Source organism: Urocampus carinirostris, chromosome 19, assembly GCF_059441175.1.
Source record: "Urocampus carinirostris isolate Australia breed hairy pipefish chromosome 19, RoL_Ucar_1.0, whole genome shotgun sequence".
Taxonomy (NCBI): domain Eukaryota; kingdom Metazoa; phylum Chordata; class Actinopteri; order Syngnathiformes; family Syngnathidae; genus Urocampus; species Urocampus carinirostris.
The window spans coordinates 5,400,645-5,422,960 of record NC_142367.1 but is presented as its reverse complement, the minus strand read 5'-3'; the positions used below and the strand labels follow the sequence as shown (position 1 = coordinate 5,422,960).

The window sequence follows — 22,316 nt, the reverse complement described above, 5'->3', positions numbered from 1 at the left end:
AAGATCCGGAGCGACTTAACAACTGAGCAGAGCGACAATATACTGGCATTGAAGGGAACTTGAGAATTTCCGTTGGTCCACTACTCCCCACAACACATGCACGGACCCCAACAAGTCCCTTTTGCGTGTTGCCAGGGAGAGAACACACATAAGTATCAGTAACACTGGGGGTCCAAAAAAGCTTTTGGGGGGCGGGCTAGCTTTTTTAACGCGTCAAAACTTGGTTGAGCCAATGGCAGGCCTTGATGGTAGTCAGGAAACGGTGAGTCAACACTTGACCCACAAAGAAACATCCAGACCCTTGTGAACAACAGCACCCCAAAATCTGCCTACTGGACTTGTCTGGGGTACACACAAAAACCCCCACCTGCAGCTTCTCTGACCCAACCTTGAGGATCGACACAAGGTAAGTCAGGGATATCAAACTCTTTTGGCTCAGGGGCTGGATCAGTACAAGAAGGTAAACTCAATTTTTTTAGCTCACTGTAGGGTTTTCAGTATTATTCTATATCATTCAGCCTATACTGGTAACCTACCCCAAGTGTTATGATCACGAATGATGAGGAATATTTTCTAAACACAACACATATTCACAAGATATTGTTTGGGTTTTTTTTTATGTTTTGAATTAAATGCGTTAACTGGTTTATTTACACAGTTGAATTAATGCAGTTTTACACCTGAACCAACTCACCACGCAATAAAAACTCAAGTAGAATACATGATTTTGGTTTGAAATGAATAAAAACGAAATACAAAATGAGTTTTGGGGTGCATGGGCAAAGACTAGACTACATCAGATCAAACCTTCTGTTAAGGCTGAGAGTATACTCTTTACTGCCCTCAAGCCGGCAAAGCATTTGGTGTACATTTATTTTAAGAATTATAATTTGTTAGAAATGATCGAGAGACTCTCTTCTTTTTTGGTCAGAAATTTATGACCGGCTGGATTAAATGATCCAATGGCCTGGGTCCGGCCCACGAGCCACATGTTTTATTTGCCTGATCTAAGTCTAAATTTTGAGAGTGGTTGCTCAATGTCCTTGGAAAAACATTGTGAAGACTTTACATCTCGTCATTGCTGCTTTTCATCATTGATGTAGCTGGCTCAGGGGTTGGCAACCCAAAATGTTGACAGAGCCATATTGGCTCAAAAAAAGCTTTGTATAAGCCTTGTGAGTCAAGCAACACATACTGTGTATATATTTATTCGAAAACCTTCAGAATGTTTGTGTGATGTTTGTCTTACAGAAACCATATCATTTTCCATTATCAAACATTTTTGAAAAAGCGCCAGGGAGCCACTATGGAGCGCTGACGAGCAGTATGCGGCTCCAGAGCCGCTGATAGCCGGACCCTGGCCTAGAAAAAAAAACAGTGAAAGGTCCCCCAAGTTAAATTAAATTGTTTTTATTGTCATTGAAAACAACATAGTAACAATTGTTTTTAACGAGATTCTACATGGCACTTAAGGGTAAACATGTAAGAAAGAGAAAAATAAGATGAAATACTGTCTGGATAAATAAGCAAAAATATTTACAAGGTAGTGTTTGGCGGATTGGCGTAATTGTATTAATAGTGGAATGAAAAGTAGTACAATAACATTTCCAGCAAACACAATTTACAATAAAACCCGCAAGATTTGTATTTTCTCAGTGTTGAGCGCTTCTTTAGGGTGGTGATGACACTGAGACTCTTTTTCCTTGTTTTAAAATGTACGTGAAAAAGTATCAAGATATCAATGACAATGTCAGAACCCGCACAGAAGGGAGGACCCAGTTGCGTAACGTATTCACACAAGCTTTATTTTACTGTAACGGGGCAGTCATGCGCGTGAACACAAACGCCAAGGATGCGGCGATCGCTGGGCGGAAGAAGTGAGACAGAGAAGTCAGAGGCCGACGAGATCGAGGCCAGATAGAACAGATGGGATCGATACGGGACACATGTGTAAATACAGGAGGGGACAGACGGGATCAATATTGGAGATTGGGGCAAGATACCGGACAGAAGGAGACAGACGGGATCAATACCAGATGCTGGAGCAAGATACCGGACAGGATGAGACAGACGGGGTTGATACCAGATACTGGTGCAAGATACTGGACAGGACGAGACAGGCTGGATCGATATCGGATACTGGAGACTAGAGCAAGATGCCGGGCAGGAGGAGACAGACGAGATTGATATCGGATACTGGAGACTGGAGCAAAATACCGGACAGGAGGAGACAGACAGAGTCGATACCGGACACTGGAGTAAGATACCAGACAGGACGAGAAAGGCAGGATCGATACCGGACAGAGTCAAAATACAAGTCTTGCAAGTGCAGAGGTTCGTTGACGGACTCACAAGGAGTGAATGAGAGCATTGAGTTTAAATAGGAGGGAAGCCAATCAGGCAATGAGCTGCAGCTGTCGCCAAATGGGCGCGGCCAAGTGAGGGCAAGTGATGTCAAATTTTTCAATTATTTAAATTATTGTTGTATTTTTTAAAATAAATTAGGGTTCTTCTTTTACCACTGGAGCGGTGTTTCTCAGCTGGTGGAACGTAACCCAAAGTTGGTTGCGGACGCGTTTTTAGTGGGGTGTGGGCCTTTGCCTTGCCAAAAAATGGCCAAGAAAACAAAAGTAAACGAGGGCCAACTACACTCTAACAGTAGATGTCAATAATCTATTGCAAACGGCGTTATTGCCACCCATCGTTATAAAAGCTGTAACAGATTTATCCCGGTTAACGGAGACCATAACCCCCTGTGATACGTCAAAATCCACCAAGTAGACCCCGACACACACATTTTTAACATCAGACTCTGCTTGTAGCAATAGTCAATTGAAGTTAACGGATCGCGGCCACAACTGTGTGTTTCATTTTTTGGTGGGCCAGAACCATACACCTTTCAACAAAGGTTCCTTTTGCCAGTCCCCGGTCGCAGAAATATAGAACTGGGGATAATGGATAGTGGCAGGACAAGGGTAGTTCGTTTTAGAAGGAAATAAAGTAACGGCAAAAAAAGAGCTGCCAGCACTGGGAAAAGTGCACTCTGTTGGTCCCTGCTCGAAGCAATAAAAAATCGGGGGTAATGGATTGCGGCCACAAGAGTGCAGTTCACTTTTTGGTGAACAGAAGAGCAACAAAAATGCACTTGAAAACTGGATTTTTTTTTCTTGATTTGGCTTGGAGCTTGTAAAAAGGGTGGAAGGGTCGGTCCTGTTAGATTATTAAAATAGGCCACTGAGTATGTTGTCACCATAGTTTTCCAGCTATATTAAGTTTATCATTTAATCATCACATTACTTCAAAAGTAACATTACTCATTTAGTTGTTATTAATGCATTTATGTTCATCCTCATATTTGAATGCAGTACAGTATTTACTTGCTGTATCCTTTTATATCAGTACTTTCCCAGTAATGCTCTTCCGATGAGTCGGCCCTTTTGTTATCATACAACCTTCAAAATACAGCTGAGACCAGTCTTAACAAGGGGCTCTTGAATAAGATGTGAGTTAATTTCTTTGCCTGTTAAAGTTCTCTGTTCCATTTTGCAAATCCACACCCCTTTCCTATTTAAACTGTGGTTGACAAATTTCGATGCCTTTCTTGGGAGACGGTTCTCCATCGATTGGTCCAGAGTGCAGTCTGGTTTTTTACTTTACAGTGGAACCTCGGTTTTCGAACGCCTCTCAGTTCGAACAATTCGGAGTCCGACCAAAAATTTTGAGAAATTCTTGCTTCGCTGTTTGGTCAAAAAATCGGAGTTCGAACGGCGGTAACGCGTGACTGGTATGCTAGGATGCGATGCTGAGCGGCGTACGGGTGTAGATCGCTCATTTCGTGACCAACTGTTATCGCGTGCGGACGTGCTTTGTTTTGCTTTCTCTTTTAATATAGGTGTACGAAGTGTTTTAGCCCCTAATTATGCCTCCGAAGAAAGTCATTGCAAGCAGCAAAGTTGCTACAGGTGAAAAAAGAAAAGTAGTGCATACAACTATTGCATTTAAGAAAGAAATAATAGCACCACCGTCCACCTGCGCCTTCTGTTGACTACCACAAAGGTAAGAAATCCTATTCGTAATTCTTTTCTTTCTACTTTATTTTTATTTTTACACGTTCATGTTAGGGGAATCTTTCGTACGGAAGATTACGATAATGCGGACGTACGATTAGCCTGGGTTAGCTTAATGTTTACGTTAAACATTCAGGGTGTTGGAACAGATTAAAACGATTTACATTATTTTTAATTATTTCGGTGATCGAACAAATCGGTTTTCGAACAGGGTTCTGGAACGGATTATGGTCGAGAACCGAGGTTCCACTGTATTTTGAAACTTTGTAATAAATGTCCTCAACTGCATTGCTTCTCTCCAGCTCTATTTTCTCAAAGTCCAAATACTTGGTCTGGTCCCGGAAAAGAACACGCGGCTAGACATCGGAATTGTCCTTTCGTCTTCAGTCCTCATGCCACACCGATTGAGAACCACTGCACTAGAAGGTTCTTGAACAATGCACGTTGTCCCTTTAAGACCAGGACCAGAGTGAATGATTGGTTGCTCAGTCTTTAGCTCAATGCCGACACTCAAGGACAAAGTTGGACAGCTGCACGCTAGCGCTAAAACCCATATGTCTATTTTGGGCCGAACTTGTTCCTGATGATGATGTCACTCCCTTCTCTTTCACACGGCAGGAAGTCAACATTGGGCCTCATGCTGGACCTCAGTCCAAGTTCTGGACACGGGCGGTAGCAGCAAGTAGAAAAACTTCCCTCCTGGTTGGGAAATGATGCTGGGAACTGCTAAAACGCTGGAGGACGCTGGGGAAATGTTGCGCCTATCTGTTGTGGCGCAGGCTGAGAGTAAGAAACTGTTACACACATAGGCACACCATGACCACTTCATTGATTCACTGCGAATGATGACTAAAGACCAGCGTTGGGTGCGCTACTGAAAAACATGAATAAGTTTCAATTAATAGTATCATTGATTATTTTATCTTAAATTCTGGGCCAGTATTTTATAAGAAACGGGTATGGTTGGAAAGATGACCCACTGAGTAAAGTGGAAATTTTCAAAGTGAACTAATTGTGGGCTGAAAAACAACAGACTCAAAGGCATTTGAGAGTGTTCTGGAAAAGGTCCAGACACAATTCAAAAGTAAATGCTTCTGTTAAATACAAAAGTTATTATGAAACGTATTAACTATTACCAAATGAATAATGTGATGATTTAAACAGTCAAACAGATACAACTTGAAAACTGGTAGTATTATGACTACATACCTGTCAACCACCGCGGCTCCATGCCCTTACGAACTGTCGTATTTTCCCTTACAAAATACAAATAATCTTACACCATATTTTTTTTTCTCAGACGTGTTTACTCATATAGTTTAACATGTTATATTGTACATGTGTTTCGTTATATCAAATATATTGTTAATTAACATCTTGTTGTGAGATCCTGAGTTGCTCGACGTGAATGAGGTTTATTATAAAAAAAGTTCAATAATGAAGTAGCTTGGACGTTCACTGTAGAAGGAAAAAATACATGCAAATATAATTAAGTAGAATAATGCATTTTCTTATTCAAATTATGAATTCATTTTCTGCATTAAATTATTGTTGGTGATATACTGATTAAAGGGATAACCACAAACCTGTTTTTTTCATTTTCTTATTTTATACTTCCTTTTTTTTCTTAACTTCTTTATACAACATAATAATTCGTAATATAATGCATCAAAGCAAGTGAGCCGTTTGAGAGCCGGCTCTCTTTAATGAGTTGAGCCGAAAAAGCCGGTTCTCTAAAAAGAGACAGACTTCCTTTCACTACATCAAACCGCTGGCTTCGTTTGCAAGAAAAAAACAATACCGAGATAGAGGCTTCCGCGGCAAACTAGTTTGACTTGATTGATTTGCCGTTTCTTGATAGTCGGTGTATAACGGATGGTACCCATAATTGACAAATTTGCGTTTTTCCGTACAGATTTTCTCGTACGTCGTACACGTCTTAAAATTCATAATAAACGTACTTTATACGGCAAAAACGTACAGGTTGACAGGTATGTGACTTTATAGTGTATCAGGGGTGACACCAACTACAGCCTGCAGGGTCAGGCTTTTTTATCTAGCCTGCCAAACAAAAATGTAAAATAAAAAAGGATTATGAATAAAAATGTGTTGCTTTGGTGCCACTCTTATTCCAAGTGTGTCCAACATTCAAATAACTAACTACATTCTGCTTCACTTGATATTTTTCATTATAATTATCAGACATGGGGACTTGAGACTTAGTGACTTGGACTCGAGTCGACTCGAGTCGCTGTTTTTATGACTTGTGACTTGACTTGGACTTGGCAATCTAAGACTCGGGACTTGACTTGTGACTTGACTTGCCCAAGAAAAAAATACTTGGGACTTACTTGGGACTTGAAGGTGAAGACTTGAGACTTACTTGAGACTTGCACATGTGTGACTTGGTCCCATGTCTGATAATTATCATTATAATGTTTACCAACATTAGGAATTGATTCAAAGAAACTAGCATTAGCAGCTAGCAATCATGTCCACGGTAATAGCATTAGTTGTTAAGATCTGTGACACTAGAATTAACTGCCATATACAGTGGCTTGTGAAACTATTTGGCCCCCTTGAACTTTGTGACCTTTTGCCACAGACTTCAAACATAAAGATATAAAACTGTAATTTCTTGTGAAGAATCAACAATAAGTGGGACACAATCATGAAGTGGAACACACTTTATTTGATTTTTGAAACTTTTTTAACAAATAAAAAACAAAAAAGTGGGTGTGCAAAATTATTCAGACTCATTGAGTCAATTCTTTGTAGGGCCACCTTTTGCTGCGATTACAGCTGCAAGCTGCTCGGGTATGTCTCCAACAGTTTTGTACATTTAGAAACTGATGTTTTTGCCCATTCCTCCTTGCAAAACAGCTAGAGCTCAGTGAGGTTGGCTGGAAAGCGTTTGTGAACAGCAGTTTTCAGTTCTTTCCACAGATTTTGGATTGAGGTCTGGACTTTGACTTGGCCATTCCAACACCTTGATATGTTTTTGGTAAACCATTCCATTGTGGCTTTTGCTTTATGTTTTGGATCATTGTTTTGTTGGAAGACAAATCTCCGTCCCAGTCGCAGGTCTTTTGCGGACTCCATCAGGTTTTCTTCCAGAATGGTCCTGTATTTAGCTCCATCCATCTTCCCATCAATTTTAACCATCTTCCCTGTCCCTGCTGAAGAAAAGCAGGCCCAAACCATGATGCTGCCACCACCATGTTTGACTGTGGAGATGGTGTGTTGAGGGTGATGAGCTGTGCTACTTTTACGCCCAAAATAACGTCTCACATTGTTGCCAAAAAGTTCGATTTTGGTCTCATCTGACCAGAGCACCTTCTTCCACATGTTTGGTGTGTCTCCCAGGTGGCTTGTGGCAAACTTTAAAGGACACTTTCTATGGATATCTTTAAGAAATGGCTTCCTTCTTGCCACTCTTACATAAAGGCCAGATTTGTGCAGTATACGACTGATTGTTGTCCTATGGACAGATTCTCCCACCTCAGCTGCAGACCTCTGCAGTTCATCCGGAGTGATCATGGGCCTCTAGGCTGCATCTCTGATCAGTTTTCTCCTTGTATGAGCTGAAAGTTTAGGGGGATGACCCGATCTTGGTAGATTTGCAGTGGTCATAGACTCCCTCCATTTCAATATTACTGCACAGTGCTCCTTGGGATGTTTAAAGCTTGTGAAATCTTTTTGTATCCAAATCCAGCTTTAAACTTCTCCACAACAGTATCTTGGACCTGCCGGGTCTGTTCCTCGTTCTTCACGATGCTCTCTGCACTTTAAACAGATCTCTGAGACTATCAAAGTGCAAGTGCATTTATACAGACTAAACTACTGTATTACATTTTGAGTGTATTGCTTGCATATCATCATTTAAGGCATGAAACAATGGAAACAATTGATACTTTGCTTCAATTCTGAGTGTTTCAAAACCAATTTGACAAAATAGTTTATAGAAAAAAAAGAAAGGCATGTTTGTTTATTTATGAATGCATATTGCTACTTTAAAAAGATGTATCTCAATTTTTTTGTCATTTTTTTGAATTTTGCCTGACCGGAATGCAAAAAATATTTAAGAAAATAAAATCAATATTTTGTTTTGGCCCCTTTGCCAAATTTTTTAACCAAATGTTTAAGTGCCCCATGAGTCAAAAGGTTTGCCCACCCATGCTATGTTTGCATTGACATTTTACAGTATTTTAACACTGAAGTGCTACTAAGTAAAAACTGAACATTCTTTTTATCCATTCGGAAATATGATTTTCAATGGCAGCTCTGGTTAAGTAAGAGCGTTACTGTTTGGTTTTTAGGTGAACACTTGCAGGAATTCAGCCCTACACATGTCCGCCGTTGTGACTCCTGGCTTCTCCGCTCGTGTAGGTAAGTAGAATGGCAATTGTGCCACTAGAATGAAGGCCAGCAGTAGGTTCTGACAGCCCATCCTATATATATATCACATACTAAAACTCAGTGGGCCGTGCATAACACACCTAGGCCTTCAGTAGGGTTAGGTTAAATTCAATCGAACCCTCAATAACGAAATTATGGCTATAAATCATTTATTGCAGCTGCAACACATATAAAAAACATTAGTAATAACTTCATAAAATTGCAATTATTTAGGAATGTAAAAAAAAAAACATCGATACTTCACACTTCAGTTATCCTTGCGTCACGACCGGTACAAGCAGGGGACCTAAATGCGTAACGTTTCACACAATGCTTTATTAAGGGATCGGGGAAATCAGGGCGAGAGGAAAAGCCAGCCATCTGGTGCTCGCTGGGCAGGAAGAGCGGAAAGCCCTCGCGGACGAAGCGTGGTTGGAGATCGGAACAAGTTGAGCAGCCGGGACGGGAGAACGGAGTGTGGTGGCAGATCAGAACAAGTCGGGTGGCCAAGATGAGCGGGAAGCCAGGGATCCGGGCTCGATACAGGAAACTGAATCTGGCAGGATACGGGTAGCCAGAACAGGAGAAAGGTGGTTGGATTGGGGATCGATACAGGAAACGGAATTGGGCAGAATACGGGTAGCCGGGACAGCAGAGCGGAGCTTGGATCGGGTATCGATACAGGAAACAGGTCATGCTCTCTCTCTCTCTTTCTCTTTTTCTCTCTCTCTCTCTCTCCCTCTCATTTTCAGTCTGTAAGTAGGTAAGTCCGCTGTAATTATAGCCGCCCACCCAGAAAAAAAATTACAGCACTAGTTCGCAGATTGTCACTTATTGTGTGTGGTTCTGGTCCCCATTACCCTCAAAACTGAGGGATCTCTTCTGTATAGCATATTTTACACACCCAGAAATTTATTCGTGCACAAAATCCATCCTTCTTTCCTCAAGAAGATTCCAATTCCTCTGTTATGCAAAACATCCGTGCTTTTCAGGTCCACCAAGAAGTTCTTATCCGTCGCCATCAATACTAATGCAGAAACTCAGGCCTGTTAATTTAGGGATGAAAATATCTGTTTGAGAGGAGCGCCGACACGGGCATATTTTTGTAAACCTTTTGTCATACTTTTTGTTACTGCCCCCTAGCCAGTCATAGTTAGTGTAACTGCTGACGTTTCCGTAGGCCTTCTAGAAGGCCCTTGCTTCACCAAATAAAAATCCTATAGGCTAAACCAACAGTTTCATCGTCACCTATTTTATACCCCGGGGCCTGCAGAAGTAATTGTGAAGGCATCTTTGTAAATTTCCCACACTGGCTACAAGTAATGGGTTAAATTCGATTGGTTAAGGGTTAAACATGAAAGTACACATCTGGGAGCTTCGCAACCAGAGGAAGATCAATGAAAGAAAGCTGACAGACAATTTTGAATTATTTAAAAAGTATAAATGGACAAAATTTTATCACATGATTACCATATTTGTCAGGCCAGCTAATGGCTTACCACTGAGAACACGTGATTAGGATCTATCTATTTGGCCAGCAAACGGTAACCTTTTCTACTCTCATATGTGTGCAGGGAGGAAGCCAAGCAAGTACGTTCCCCAGCACCATCAGAACGAGTCCAAGACAGCCGAAGCTGCCCTTCAGCAGGGGGAGTAATACCATCACACTGTGACATCTTAACCCCGCCCCCTCAATTTAAAGACTCGCACCTCGACGACCAGTTCCAAGAAAGTGATTGGTCACTCTGGCCATCCAGTCTCGATGCCCGGGCATCCATCGCTTCAAGCTCTTCTTCCTCCTCCTCCTGCTCTTCGTCTCCTCTGTTGTCTCACAAAGAGCCAGGAAAAGTAATTTCACTTTGCCGAACTCTCAAACACCTTGGCGTCCGCCACCTGCTGGATTCCAAGGAAAACACACAGGACAGCGTCGGCTTCCTCTTACACAAGGTCAGTTTAAAACGCAGACGCCCAACAGCGCACGCATAAACATTGCAGCAATACAAACCCAGTGTGTAATATGTGACCACTAGATAGTAATGTTGTCTAATGCGAAACAAGAACCAGTGCCACAGCGAGCAGAAAGACACCAGACAGACGTGGTGGATTACTAGGCGCGGATTCCATTTATGTAAAAGAAATACAAATTTATCGACCTATTATTTTTTTTTAATACGATTGGTATGATTATTCATGTATTCATGTGTTCATGTATTTTGCCTAGTATTCAAATCATTGTGGGTGTTTTTACTCAATGAGAGATCTTTTGTACCACTAGGAGGCACTAAATATGACATACTGTCCCTTTAAAGGTAATCCCAAATTCTCAACCCTCACGTTGTGTTAAGATTTGGCACAAAAATCGTTGCTAGGGGCTAATTTTTGACCTGGCGTCTAACTCAGTCCTGACCAGTGTTGGTCATGTTACTTTAAAAAAGTTATTAGTTATAGTTGCTCACTACTACTTTCAAAATGCAACTTGGATTGTATCTCAAGATGCCTATATTTTATTCACTTTTGGTGAATGTAGCTTTGGCTAGGAGGATTTGATGTCATCAGGTGGAAAGCAAAATCATCAGATGTTTTGACACTGAACCACCACATCCTCCCGTTGGCGGGCTAGCCAAATCACTCTCCATCTCCTTCTCCTGGCTTCCAGCTAAGCTCCTCCCTACTTCTCCATAACCAGCAAGAGGCACTTTCTGCTGCCTCCTGCATCCGCTGCTATTTTACTCTCTCTCCCTGTCACTCCTACAGCTGTGAGCATCCTCCACACTGACTGGGCGGGGAATGCTCTAAAACCGACCAAACCTGTCATCCTTTTCCCCTGCAGTCATGCAAGAGGTCCTGATATTTGGCGGTCTCTCTTTCAGACGCCTCCTCACAACCCTCTTTCCATAGGACTATCAGTTCTATAAGGATGATCTTCTTTGCCTCTTCAGACCAAAATTCCTACATCTGGCCTTAGGGTCGTCTGGACAATCAGTAGAATTTCATTCTGTCCCCGAAGTTTACCTTCATTTCCGATGAGCGGGCCTATGGTAGCAGGTTGCTTCTCGTTGTTGTGGTGGTTGATAGCTTTTGTCCTTCTCCAACAAAATCTATACATGGCGTTGTTTTTCAATGTTTTAGCTGTTTCTTCAATCGCTCCTACTCCAAGGTGTAAGCAAGGGTCATAATCCTCTTATCTTGGCACCACCTGTATCTTCCTTGGGTGAGAGGTACCCTTTTCTCCAAATTTCCCTTAAGCCCCACTATTGTACAAGTTTGATGGTGTCGGCAATGTGTCATACACCAATTTTAGCAGGAAAGAGATGCGGAACGGTACAATCTATATAGATATCCCTATGTGGTCTTCCTCTTGGGTCCTAGGTTTCGCCCTTCGGCCTTCTTCCTCCAGGCTTTGTACACCCTCCTGGATCATGGTTCTTCAGTCCTTGGGTCCTGCCTTCGTCCATTAGTAGGTGTGGAAAGTCCCGCAGTACTATCTTCCTGTGCATGGCGTTCTGAGGATGTCACGGTGCTTCAGCATATTTTTGAGTTGTTGAACAGCTGAGCCAGCTGTCCACTTCAGTATCACTTTTACATAAACACACACAAAAACGTACGTGAAAATGCCCCGAAACACCCCCAAATACACACAAAAATTCATGTAAACACACACAAAACGTACATGAACATGCAAAAAAAAGGTACGTAAACACTCAAAATGCACATCAAAACACAAAAACGTACGTAAATGTATGCATGAAAACGTATCTAAAAACGCACAAATGGACCTAACGGACTGCTTTCAACCATCGTAACGATAACCGCATTGTAACAGCAGGAAAATAATTATTGTATTTTCCACACTATAAAGCGCATCTAAAAGCCTCTATTTTTTTTCAAACGCTGACCATGCGCCTTATATATGTATCAATATTGAGTCGCAAGGTCTCGCAACTAAGGCGAGCAGCCGCCGACTTGATCTTCCCCCGCAGAAGTAGTCCGCCGTTTATGCTGGGATACATATATCGATGTTTCATTTCCCAACCAATGTGTCAATCATCATTTGAATCGGTCACTATTGGCTAAATTTATTCGGAGGTAAAGGAGGCAGGTCCTTTTTAGCATTTACACGCTCATGCTAAAACGGGGTAAAACAAAGCGTGCAATTGGTCGAAAAAGATGTGAATCACAAGTTAGGTTGCTCTACGGCCTGGAGAAAACATTTTTTAATAGTCTGTATTTGTAAACAGGAATTACGGGGTTAAACAGACAGCTGGCAACAAGCAATGTCCATCGATGCAGAGATGCATCTTGGCTGATTTTTTTCTTTCATTTGTCGGCATTATTGCGTGTTTTGGAGTATGTAAATATTTTACAAGGTAGGATTTACTACACTCACAGATGTGAGAGGACCATGGTTGCGTATTACTATTGAATGTGAAGGCTGCAAGACGACTTTGGTGAGCTACCCGGCTTTATATTTTCCAGGTATCTTGTTTTAGACTGATCTTGATGTTCCAGTGATGAGTCTATTTTTTAATTCAATTCAATTCGATTTAAAGTGTTTATTGTCATATGCAGAGTAAAAAGAACACATTTCTCTGCACAATGAAATTCTTACTTTGCTGTCCATACAGTCACCAGCAAGAAAGAAAATAGAAACTGAGAATTGGTTGGCATTTCTTGAATCCCAGGAGTTTAACTTTCCTAATGATATGTAGAATGCCGCATTTGAGTTATTGGTGACATCGTAGAGACACCGTGTCCGTACGTGTCTGTGACACGTATTTACTTCTTTGCTAGCTCTCGGAATGTTAAGGGGTTAATAATTTTGACTCTACTATCTGACTGTTTTTTTGATGTTCCCACTGTAGCGCCTTATAGTCCGGTGCGCCTTATGTATGGAAAATATATGACAAAAAAACTATTTTGGGGGGATGTGCCTTATAACCCGGGGCGCCTTAAAGTGCACAAAATACAGTAGTTAGATTACTAAGAAAATAACGCTAATACGTAACGGCATTATTTATACCGGTGGTATTCCCAACACTGGTCCTGACCACCAAAAAGAAATGAGTAGATATATTCCTATTTAATTTTATGGGCCCTGAGACACATCAGTTATGATGTTTTATAACCTTGAAACGGATTACTGGAGACCATAGCACAACATAAGGGTTTAACATGCAAAATGTGGGGAAAATGTAGATGTTTTTTGCATAAAATCAATGTATATTTCATCTGTGTATTCCAATTATTTTCCGAGAGAGTACATTTTGAATACAACATGGCTTGGCTTTGTCATCCTGAGAGGTGACCTCATCAGAGGAACTCCAGCAACCGAGCTAGCCAATCACGTGTTAATTCGTTGAAGAAGTTACGAGTGTTTAAAGCCAAAATTTGGTACTTTTGGTGGAGAATGCCTTGGCATTGTGTCACAGTTAAATGCAGTAATGGTGCAACAAACTGTGAGCAGCCAAAAATGGGGCTTAAACAGGCATAAAAAGGAACTCATTCACGTCTTACATTTGAAGAAAAATATCTTAGAAGTAACACATTGTGCCGCGATTAAGACCCTCGTTTGCGGTCCGTGTCCGCAGCTAACAATCAACACTCAGCTAGTGTAGCAGTCAATATCGCCGTTTACATATACAAATGAGTGCGGAAAAAAAAACCTGTATCTATAAATGCTTGAGTAAGTGTGCAGGCTTTAGTACTGAATTTTAGTACAGTGCATTGAGTCAGGTTTTTTCTTTTAGTCACACTCCTGCCTATATGTAAGTGACAATTTAATTAATACTGACTACTGCGCTAGTTGATTGAGGTTTACAGCTGCGGAAAAAAGTCTGCTAACAAGTGTCTTATTCGCGGCACAATGTGTTTCTTTTCTTAGAAATATTCCCACTAATTCTGCCAAGATTGCAACCTTACTCCTAAGGGAGTGTGGGAAGCTCGTTCATCTATTCATGCGCTTAATTAACTACATGACAAGGCATTTGGTTACCAAGGGAGTTATAGTCACTTGCCCCGTTTTCCCATGCTTCATTGAATTTTTTTCACTTTGACATTTGAAGAACTTGGCAGAAATCGGGATCTTTTTTTTGGTTAAACAGTAAGATTCACTGGTCCGTACTAGTTCTAAACCAACTGCTTGATGCAGGCTTTCGGAGACGCGCCACACTGCCGAATGGGTCGGACAAGGATACCGCGTTGACGCAGGGCCCCGACAGGCACCGCAGCTCGAGAGATCCACAATAAAAGCCTGGTGCGCGTCCAAAGTACCCACTAACCACTGCCTCGTGAAAAGAAAAGAATTAGCCGCATTGTGTTGTAAGCCACAGTGTTCAAAATGTCGAAAAAAGGGAGCGGCTTTGCAATCCAGAATTTACTATTATTATGAAGCATTTATAATAATAATAATAATAACTTTAGCCAGTCTCTAAGCACAACCTTGTAAATATCCATCCATCCATTGTTTGCACTGCTTATCTTCAGGAGGGTCGCGGGGTGCTGGAGCCCATCCCAGGTATCTTCGGCAGTGGGCAGAGAACACCCTGAACTGGTTGCCAGCCAGTCGCAGAGCTCACAGAGATTTCCACCCCTTCACAAATAATTGTAATTGTAATTCATGTGTGTTTTGTAGAAGCTCCGACCAGTTTCTGGTCGCTATCGAGAGGGTCACGAGTACGACGTCTTGCGACACATACACAGTGGCGCATATGGCGATGTGGTTTGCGTCCGCGACTGCACAACACATTTCACCTGTGCTGCAAAGATGGTCAGTTGAGTAAATTACACATTTGTGTCCTTCCCGGGTCTTTGAGTTTGTGCCCGGATTCAGGTCCCGGTGAGCAGGTTCCGGCAGGAGGAAGTGAGATCATGGAGCTTGGCGGCGTCCGCACAAGTGGTTCGTCTGTTCGGTGCCGTGAGGGAGGGTCCCAATGTAGTGCTCTTCATGGACCTGAAACCAGGTGGGCTTCGACCCATAACTCCCCTCATTTCTTTAAAATGTATCAAACCAAAATGTATTTATAAAGCACTTTTCAGACAACAATTTGTCTTCATTCAGTTAAAAATAGGACAATCAAATCTCCTCTTTTTTCCCCAACTGACAACCCATAGCACCAGCTACACATAAACACAAAATGGTTCAAAATAAATAAATGATCAAATAATAATAATAATAATAACATAAATTACTTATACAATTACTAACCATGTGAGGAAAGGGACCTGAGGTAGGCTGAATAGGTTGGCAGCAGTTGACCTCAGGAAAGGATGTTAAGCCTCTGAACCAAACCCTACCAGTATGAATGTAAAATTGAAAGTAAATTATGTTGCAGTAAAAGGTTAGAAATGAAACTACTCAGAGTAAATAAAAACTCAAGTTTCATTAAAAAAAATGTCTCTTGAGCCTTCTCTTAGAAAAATCAAAAGTCCACGTAGAGTTGATGTCCTATGGCAGACCGTTCCATATGCGTGGACCAAAATGGCTGAACTATGCCTCACCATATATTTTGGTCTTCACCCTAGGAACAATTAAAAGACCACTACCAGAGGACCTCGGGGGCTACGAGGGCTCAGACATAAAACCAGATCAGTCAGATAAGATGGCCCAAGGCCTTTAAGACGTTTCAAAACTAGTAAAAGTATTTTAAAATCGATCCTGAAACGCACGGGGACCCAATGCAGTGATTTTGAAACTGGTGTAATTTGATCCCTCCCGACGTGCTGCTGAATTTTGCAGTAGTTGCTAGCTGGCGACATTATTTTGGAGAAGACGAGAGAGTGAGGAATTACAATAATCTAAACGAGAGGATATACAGTAAAAGCATGAAGCAATGGGTAAACTATATTCTTCAAATGACGAAACTCGACATTGGTAAGATTTTTCTTCTGCATGTGGAATAAATTTGAGCACAAAGTAAAAAGGGACGCCCACATTTTTTAACACAGTGTGAAGGTCTAAAATCTTTGTTTTGGTAAAAGTTAATCCCTCTCTGACTTTCAAGACCTCTGTTTTGTCCTGGCTGAGCTATTAGAAGTTCTCTGCCATCCATGACTTGATATCTAAAATGCATTTTGTGCATTTTCTGTTCGCCCCTAATGGATGCTCGTTTCCCAGCCGGCCTGGTTCAGCTGCTCGAGGCAAACGGTGGCGGGCTTCCTCAAGATCTTGCCCTGCACTACCTGCACCAAACTCTAAGGGCACTGTGCCACCTCCATAGCAGGAACGTTCTGCACCTGGATGTCAAAGGTCGCAAAGCAGATTTGAATTTCACATTAAGTTTTATTGCATGTTTGTTCATAATTTTTTACTGTTGAATTAAATTGTCTTTATTGTCATTGATTGAACAACATGGTAAACGCTGTCTGTAAAGAGATTAGACATGGCACTCCAGGATAAACTTAAAACAGATAAATAAGATAAAATATTTTAAGGTTCAGCCTGAACCTCACCCTGGCTATTTTATCTAAAATTCTTGCTCTACTAGAAATTAGAACCAGGAGACTGCACATTCTTGTTTAACTATTTACTGGATGCCAGAAATATTGAATACACTGCTGAGGAGCCTTTTTAAGAATGATGCAGAAAAAATCTGTCTTATCTAAAATAGTCCTTAGTGTTGAATTGTCCTGGCCACCCACCCATGCCGGGGGGTGACCCAGCCTCACCAATGTGCCAGTGAGTGTGAATCAATGGTCTTAACTGGTTCAAACAGCATAAAGTGCACAAGAGTGCTTTTAGATGGTAAGGCACCAAGCAAGGACAATTCACAGCAACCTAGTGGTCAGCTCAATTCTTCTATCTCATATCTGAGAGGCCTAATACAGCAATAATCCCAGGATAAATCGGCAAAAATATTTAAAAAGTAGCACTTGGATACTGGCCTAAGTTGGAATATTAGAGCAATAAAAAATAGTGCATCGTATTTGTGTGTGTGCTTGCAGCTGACAACGTGCTTCTAGCAGCTGACCTCAGCAGATGCTTCCTGTGTGACTTCGGACTCTCTCGTGTGCTGCATGAGAGCGATCACAGCATCAAAGGAATTCCAGGTAATATACAAATTTTTCAAAAATCAAAATTTGCTGTGTTTCAAATCATCTACTTATTCGATACCTATTCACTACATCAGAGGTGGGCAACCCGGTCCTTGAGGACTGATGTCTTGCATGCTTTTTGAGGTTTCTCTCCTTCGGCTCTTATGATACAAATTGACAGCTCTGGTATTTGAGCTGATAAAGCTATACAACTTAAATATATCTCGCGCCCGCATTTACTTGAGATCGTTGAGGCTCATTTTTGTCAAAAGTAATGGATTTCAAAACAAGGTGCGAGCAGTGTTTTTTTTTTTTTTAAATGCCAACTATTACTGCAACTGAGGATACAGATGTCTCTCGGGGAGTGTGCTATGTGTGCAGCGGTCCCCCCACCCCTATCGCTCACCCAATCAAATTGCTCTGGGTGTTTGGCTGGCATTTTTAGGTTTTACAGTTTGTTCTGTGGGTTTGCATCGTAAAATGTCTCAACAGTGAACATCGATTTTTTTAATGATCTTTTATATAAATGGTTTATCTAGAAATGTACGGCCAAATTGTTGTTTGCTGGTGTGAACTTGTGAGTGTAAACTCTAGTAGAAGCTTTGCCCTCTGTGATTTGGACCAAACATCAGATTACTGTGATGCTTACGTTTCACTCCCAAGCTCTAGAATAGAGTAGTGTGTTTTCAGCCTAGATTTACAAAGATTTACAGATTAACACAACCACTGAGGTTGCAGATCATATCTCAGAGGACAGAGCATTCGACAGCACCGGGGCTCGAATAGAGAACTCTCTAATACCTGCAGCTTTTTTCTTGGCTCCTTCAATCACTTATGCACCAACATTTTAAGAGCAAAGTCTACGAGCAGGAAAATAAGAAAATATTTGTTTGCATTTTATCCATCTTAACCTATTTCTCACATTAGTTGAGCGTGTGTGTGCATGTTATGCAGGTGCATCTTTCCTCGGCACCGAGAGCCATATGGCCCCTGAAGTGGCGCGGGGCGAGCATCCGAGTGCCAAGGCTGATGTTTGGAGCAGCTGTTGCATGCTGCTGCACTTGCTAAATGGACGACACCCATGGATTCAGCGTTATGCACCCCCACTCCTCCTGCATGTAAGACGATGCTTTGCACACACGCTAACCTGGGAAACACACACAAGCGTCACAGGGCAAAAGAAATGCAGGACATGCGGACCTCGAGGACCGGGTTTGCCCACCCCTGCATCAACCAACTGATCTTTTCTAAATTAATATTCCCATCCCCTCAAATGTGATGTTTGGAGTCTAGAGTGTAGACTTGCATGACAAGTTGCTTGTTTTGTTCATCAGATTGTCACTAAACCAGCACCACTATGGGAAGTGCCGTCAAGCTGCGATCGCTTTACTCTCGAAGTCTTCACATCTGGACTGCGTAAGGATCCTCACAGGCGGGCCTCAGCTGTGGAGCTCAGGAAGAAAACAGCTACTGCCCTTGCCGCAGGTTTGTGGATGAGTAAAAAAAACATCTATAATATCCTATGAGCTTGTGTCAATCCATCCTGCCTCATCAAAGTTACATCAAACCAATTCTGTTAAGAAAACATGACCCCGTGGTGGTTGTCTTGGCTGCAGTTGGTGGCGTGAGTAGTGCCTCTTTGGAAACTGCCCGTGACAAACTTAACAATCCCAAGACGGGAGCCGCCGACCATTCGCCTGTTATAAGCTGGGTGAGCCCCTGGAGAACTGCGGCAGCTGACGAGGACGATCAAGAGGGTGACAACAACTCGCTCACGCTGGAGGAGGACGACACGCCTGCGTCTCTTAGGGTTGAGCCCGCCTCCGATTCAGACTCGGGATCCGATTTGGACACGGATATTTACATCGGGGAGGAGGACGGCTCCTTTGAGGACTACGAGGGGGACTGCGAGGATGACGAGGATGACGATACGTCATCGAAACAATACCTCCGTGCGCTGCTGGATTTCTTTCCTGTTTTAAGGCGAGGACAGTGGATGTGCGGTGCACAGGAGCCTCAAGTGTGCTCGGACCGGGAGATGCAACATTTCTCAGGTCACACACCGATCAAAACGCATGCACGCACGCACACACACACACACACACACACACAGACACACTGACACACACGCACAAGAACACGCATATCAATGACGTGCAGTGAGGTTCATGTCAAGAACCCACTTGGGGTGGCGTGGAAGCAAAGTGCAGAAACACTGATTAGAACAGCAAAGGTCGTCTTTTATTCGGGCAGGGTTCGGCACACAGTAAATCAGGTACCCAGGCGACAATCGTGGTCCAAGATGTAGGCGAGTGGTTAGTGTTGCAGTAAACAGTGAGGGTAACAGTCCAAAAGTTCGTCGGGCGATACCCGTGATCTTGAAGGGCAGGCAAGTCGCTGATAAAAGCGTGCTTTGGACATGACAAGGAAGACAACAAACTAGCACAGAGCCAAGGAAACAGAGTATGTAAATACTGATGTGAGAGGTTCATGATGGGATGGAAATCACATGATTGTGCCATGGCATACCATTTAAAAAACATTGCATTAAACAACCTTTTACTCATACACTACTGAAACTGTTTTGCTTTGTTTCCACATGTCACTAGGTGTGGCGCTCAGGCACGCTGTCCTGCGGAGCCCCTCTCCCGAGCCCAGAGAGGAACCTCCCTCCTGTTTCAGCAGCTCATCACAGGCCTCACAAAAAGTACGCATGTGTGTCAAAGTCGATCCAACTAAGTGCCAACTTTTTTTCCGCTTTATCCAGGATTCTGAAAGCTCTTCGGAAGATGTAAGCTCAGGGGTGTTTTCCTCCTGTGGAGGCCACGTGGATGCTTTGTTGCCAGCACTGGGGGCATCCTCACCTCGCTTTGAAGGTGATAGAACTCAGGGCGACGGCGGCATGTGGTTCCAGCTTAGAATTTGTTCAATTGAACCCATCAGGTGTGGATGTCTGGATCGAGGATGCCAGGGGGAAGTGTGTGAGAATTCGGGAACGGCGGCAGGTCCAAGTTGGACATGTAGCCATCGGAATCAGTGAGCAGGTAAGGGGACAATAAAGCCCGGTGCACACCTAAAGCCAACCACATTGGCAATTTAGCGCTGACACCTTTGGCTGCAGAATGCCAATTGCGCTGTGCCCCTGCACACTTGATACTGTTTTCAGGTGCGCCATTGTCCGTTCTGCTTCGAGTTGTTCATGTCAAATGATTTCGGATCATGTGACCATTCAAGATGGCAGTCACGAAGACGAGCACATATTTACTACTGCGAACGAGCACTGCGTTGAGTAAAATGTACGCCATATATTTCTAGACCAGTGTTTTTCAACTGGTGGGTCGGTACCCAAAAGTGGGTCACGCACCCGTTTTCAGTGGGTCACGGGCCTTTGCCTTGGCAAAATAATGTTAAAAAGAAGACAAAACACAGGGTCAATTATACAGTAGATGGCGATAATTCCGTGTTCGATCTCTTCCAATCGGCGCAAGGTGTGGACGGGGCTTTGGGACTCTCATTTTCTAGCAATTTTAACTCCCTTTGTGGACACCACAAGATAATACATTTCATAACTTTCTGTTTTCCGAACAGATGTCAGTGAACGCCTTCACCTTGGAGATGCTGGACGGGAAATCGGTGTGCTTCCGGCAAGAGATCCAGGAGCCGTGTCTGTGGCTTCGCTGCGTAGATGCGCCAGATTCGTGCCCACAATGGATATGGCGAGTTCGAGACGGCAAACTTGAAGTCCGAAAATGACCCGGGTTGGTCAGAAGCGGACAGATGGTTTACACTGAACTGGCAGAGGGCCTTATCTATGTGGCAGGAAGGGAAGAAAAGCTAACTTCCTTGGCTCATGCTAACAATGAAAAATACTGATCTATTTTTTTGTATGTCTAGTTTGAAGAAGTTTAGCTAATAGGCGAGTAACAAGTTTAGCGATGCATTTTGCATCCTAGTCTTTAAATGTTTTTCAGGTTGCTGATCAGTTTTGGGGAAAATAGCTCTTTTAAGCGTGTTCAATTCTACTTTTCCAAAGGAAATGTGCATTTCTACTCGCACGTCCTTTATCCACTTCTGTTTTTATACAAACACAGACGCTGGAGCAGAGTAGTTCTGTTGAGTATTTTTATTACAATAAAACCAAGTACAACAAAAATGAATAAAACAAAAAAGGGCTTGTTCAGAAGAGCATGTCTACCATAAAAGCATCTGGAAACTCACAGGTTGGTATTTTGTAAGACACGGGCATGTTTTGAAAGATTAGCCTTTGCGTATATACTGGAAGTTTACCGAAATGACCTTATGTTCAAATGTAGGCAGGTAAGCTTGCTCATTGGAATTTGAGAGTGTTTTGGCAAAGGTCCAGACACAACCCATAAGTAAATACTGCACTCAAATACATAGTCCTAAAGGGCATTAACCAAATAAATAACATGATGATTTAACTATTGAAATGGATACAACCTGAAAACTCATATAATTTAACTATATTTATGCGGTGAAAAATTTATTATATTCAAACAGTTTTCAAACCCTAAGGACTATTCTCCCAATGGCATTCAAGCAATGTAAAAGTTAACTTTAATCACTAACACTGCTAACGCTAATACGTTCTTTTTCTCAGCAAAATTGTTTATTAAAGTCATAGATAACAAACGCTGATTGACCACTGTGTACATTCTTGAGGTAATTTGAGCTAGATATGCAGATGGATACTAAAGAGACACACAATCAAGACAAGCACAGCAAAATTTAAATTGTTATTTGAATCTGTAATCAAAAAAAAAGGTCTCAAAGGATTTCACATGCTTACACTGGACAAAT

At 42.3% G+C, this 22,316-nt stretch overlaps 1 protein-coding gene across 1 annotated transcript; it reads left to right on the top strand.

The window, feature by feature from the left end:
- The first annotated feature begins 4,777 nt into the window (after nucleotides 1-4,777).
- On the top strand, nucleotides 4,778-21,982 carry LOC148346976 (mitogen-activated protein kinase kinase kinase 14-like). The gene is made up of 14 exons (XM_088324241.1): nucleotides 4,778-4,853; nucleotides 8,387-8,456; nucleotides 10,040-10,412; nucleotides 15,097-15,231; nucleotides 15,295-15,424; nucleotides 16,579-16,710; nucleotides 17,406-17,510; nucleotides 18,450-18,613; nucleotides 18,830-18,980; nucleotides 19,112-19,549; nucleotides 20,105-20,202; nucleotides 20,263-20,371; nucleotides 20,439-20,539; nucleotides 21,084-21,982. Exons 1-14 carry the CDS (start codon nucleotides 4,778-4,780, stop codon nucleotides 21,246-21,248), a joined length of 2,247 nt encoding a protein of 748 aa, XP_088180367.1. The 3' UTR covers nucleotides 21,249-21,982.
- The last annotated feature ends 334 nt before the right edge of the window (nucleotides 21,983-22,316 follow it).

Bases quoted from the DNA above. Each gene is read 5' to 3' on its own strand.
- LOC148346976 (XM_088324241.1), top strand. From the start codon at position 4,778: ATGATGCTGGGAACTGCTAAAACGCTGGAGGACGCTGGGGAAATGTTG. The intron at 15,232-15,294 runs GTCAGTTGAGTA...GCCCGGATTCAG, and splicing joins TCACCTGTGCTGCAAAGATG to GTCCCGGTGAGCAGGTTCCG. The intron at 16,711-17,405 runs GTCGCAAAGCAG...GTGTGCTTGCAG, and splicing joins TCTGCACCTGGATGTCAAAG to CTGACAACGTGCTTCTAGCA.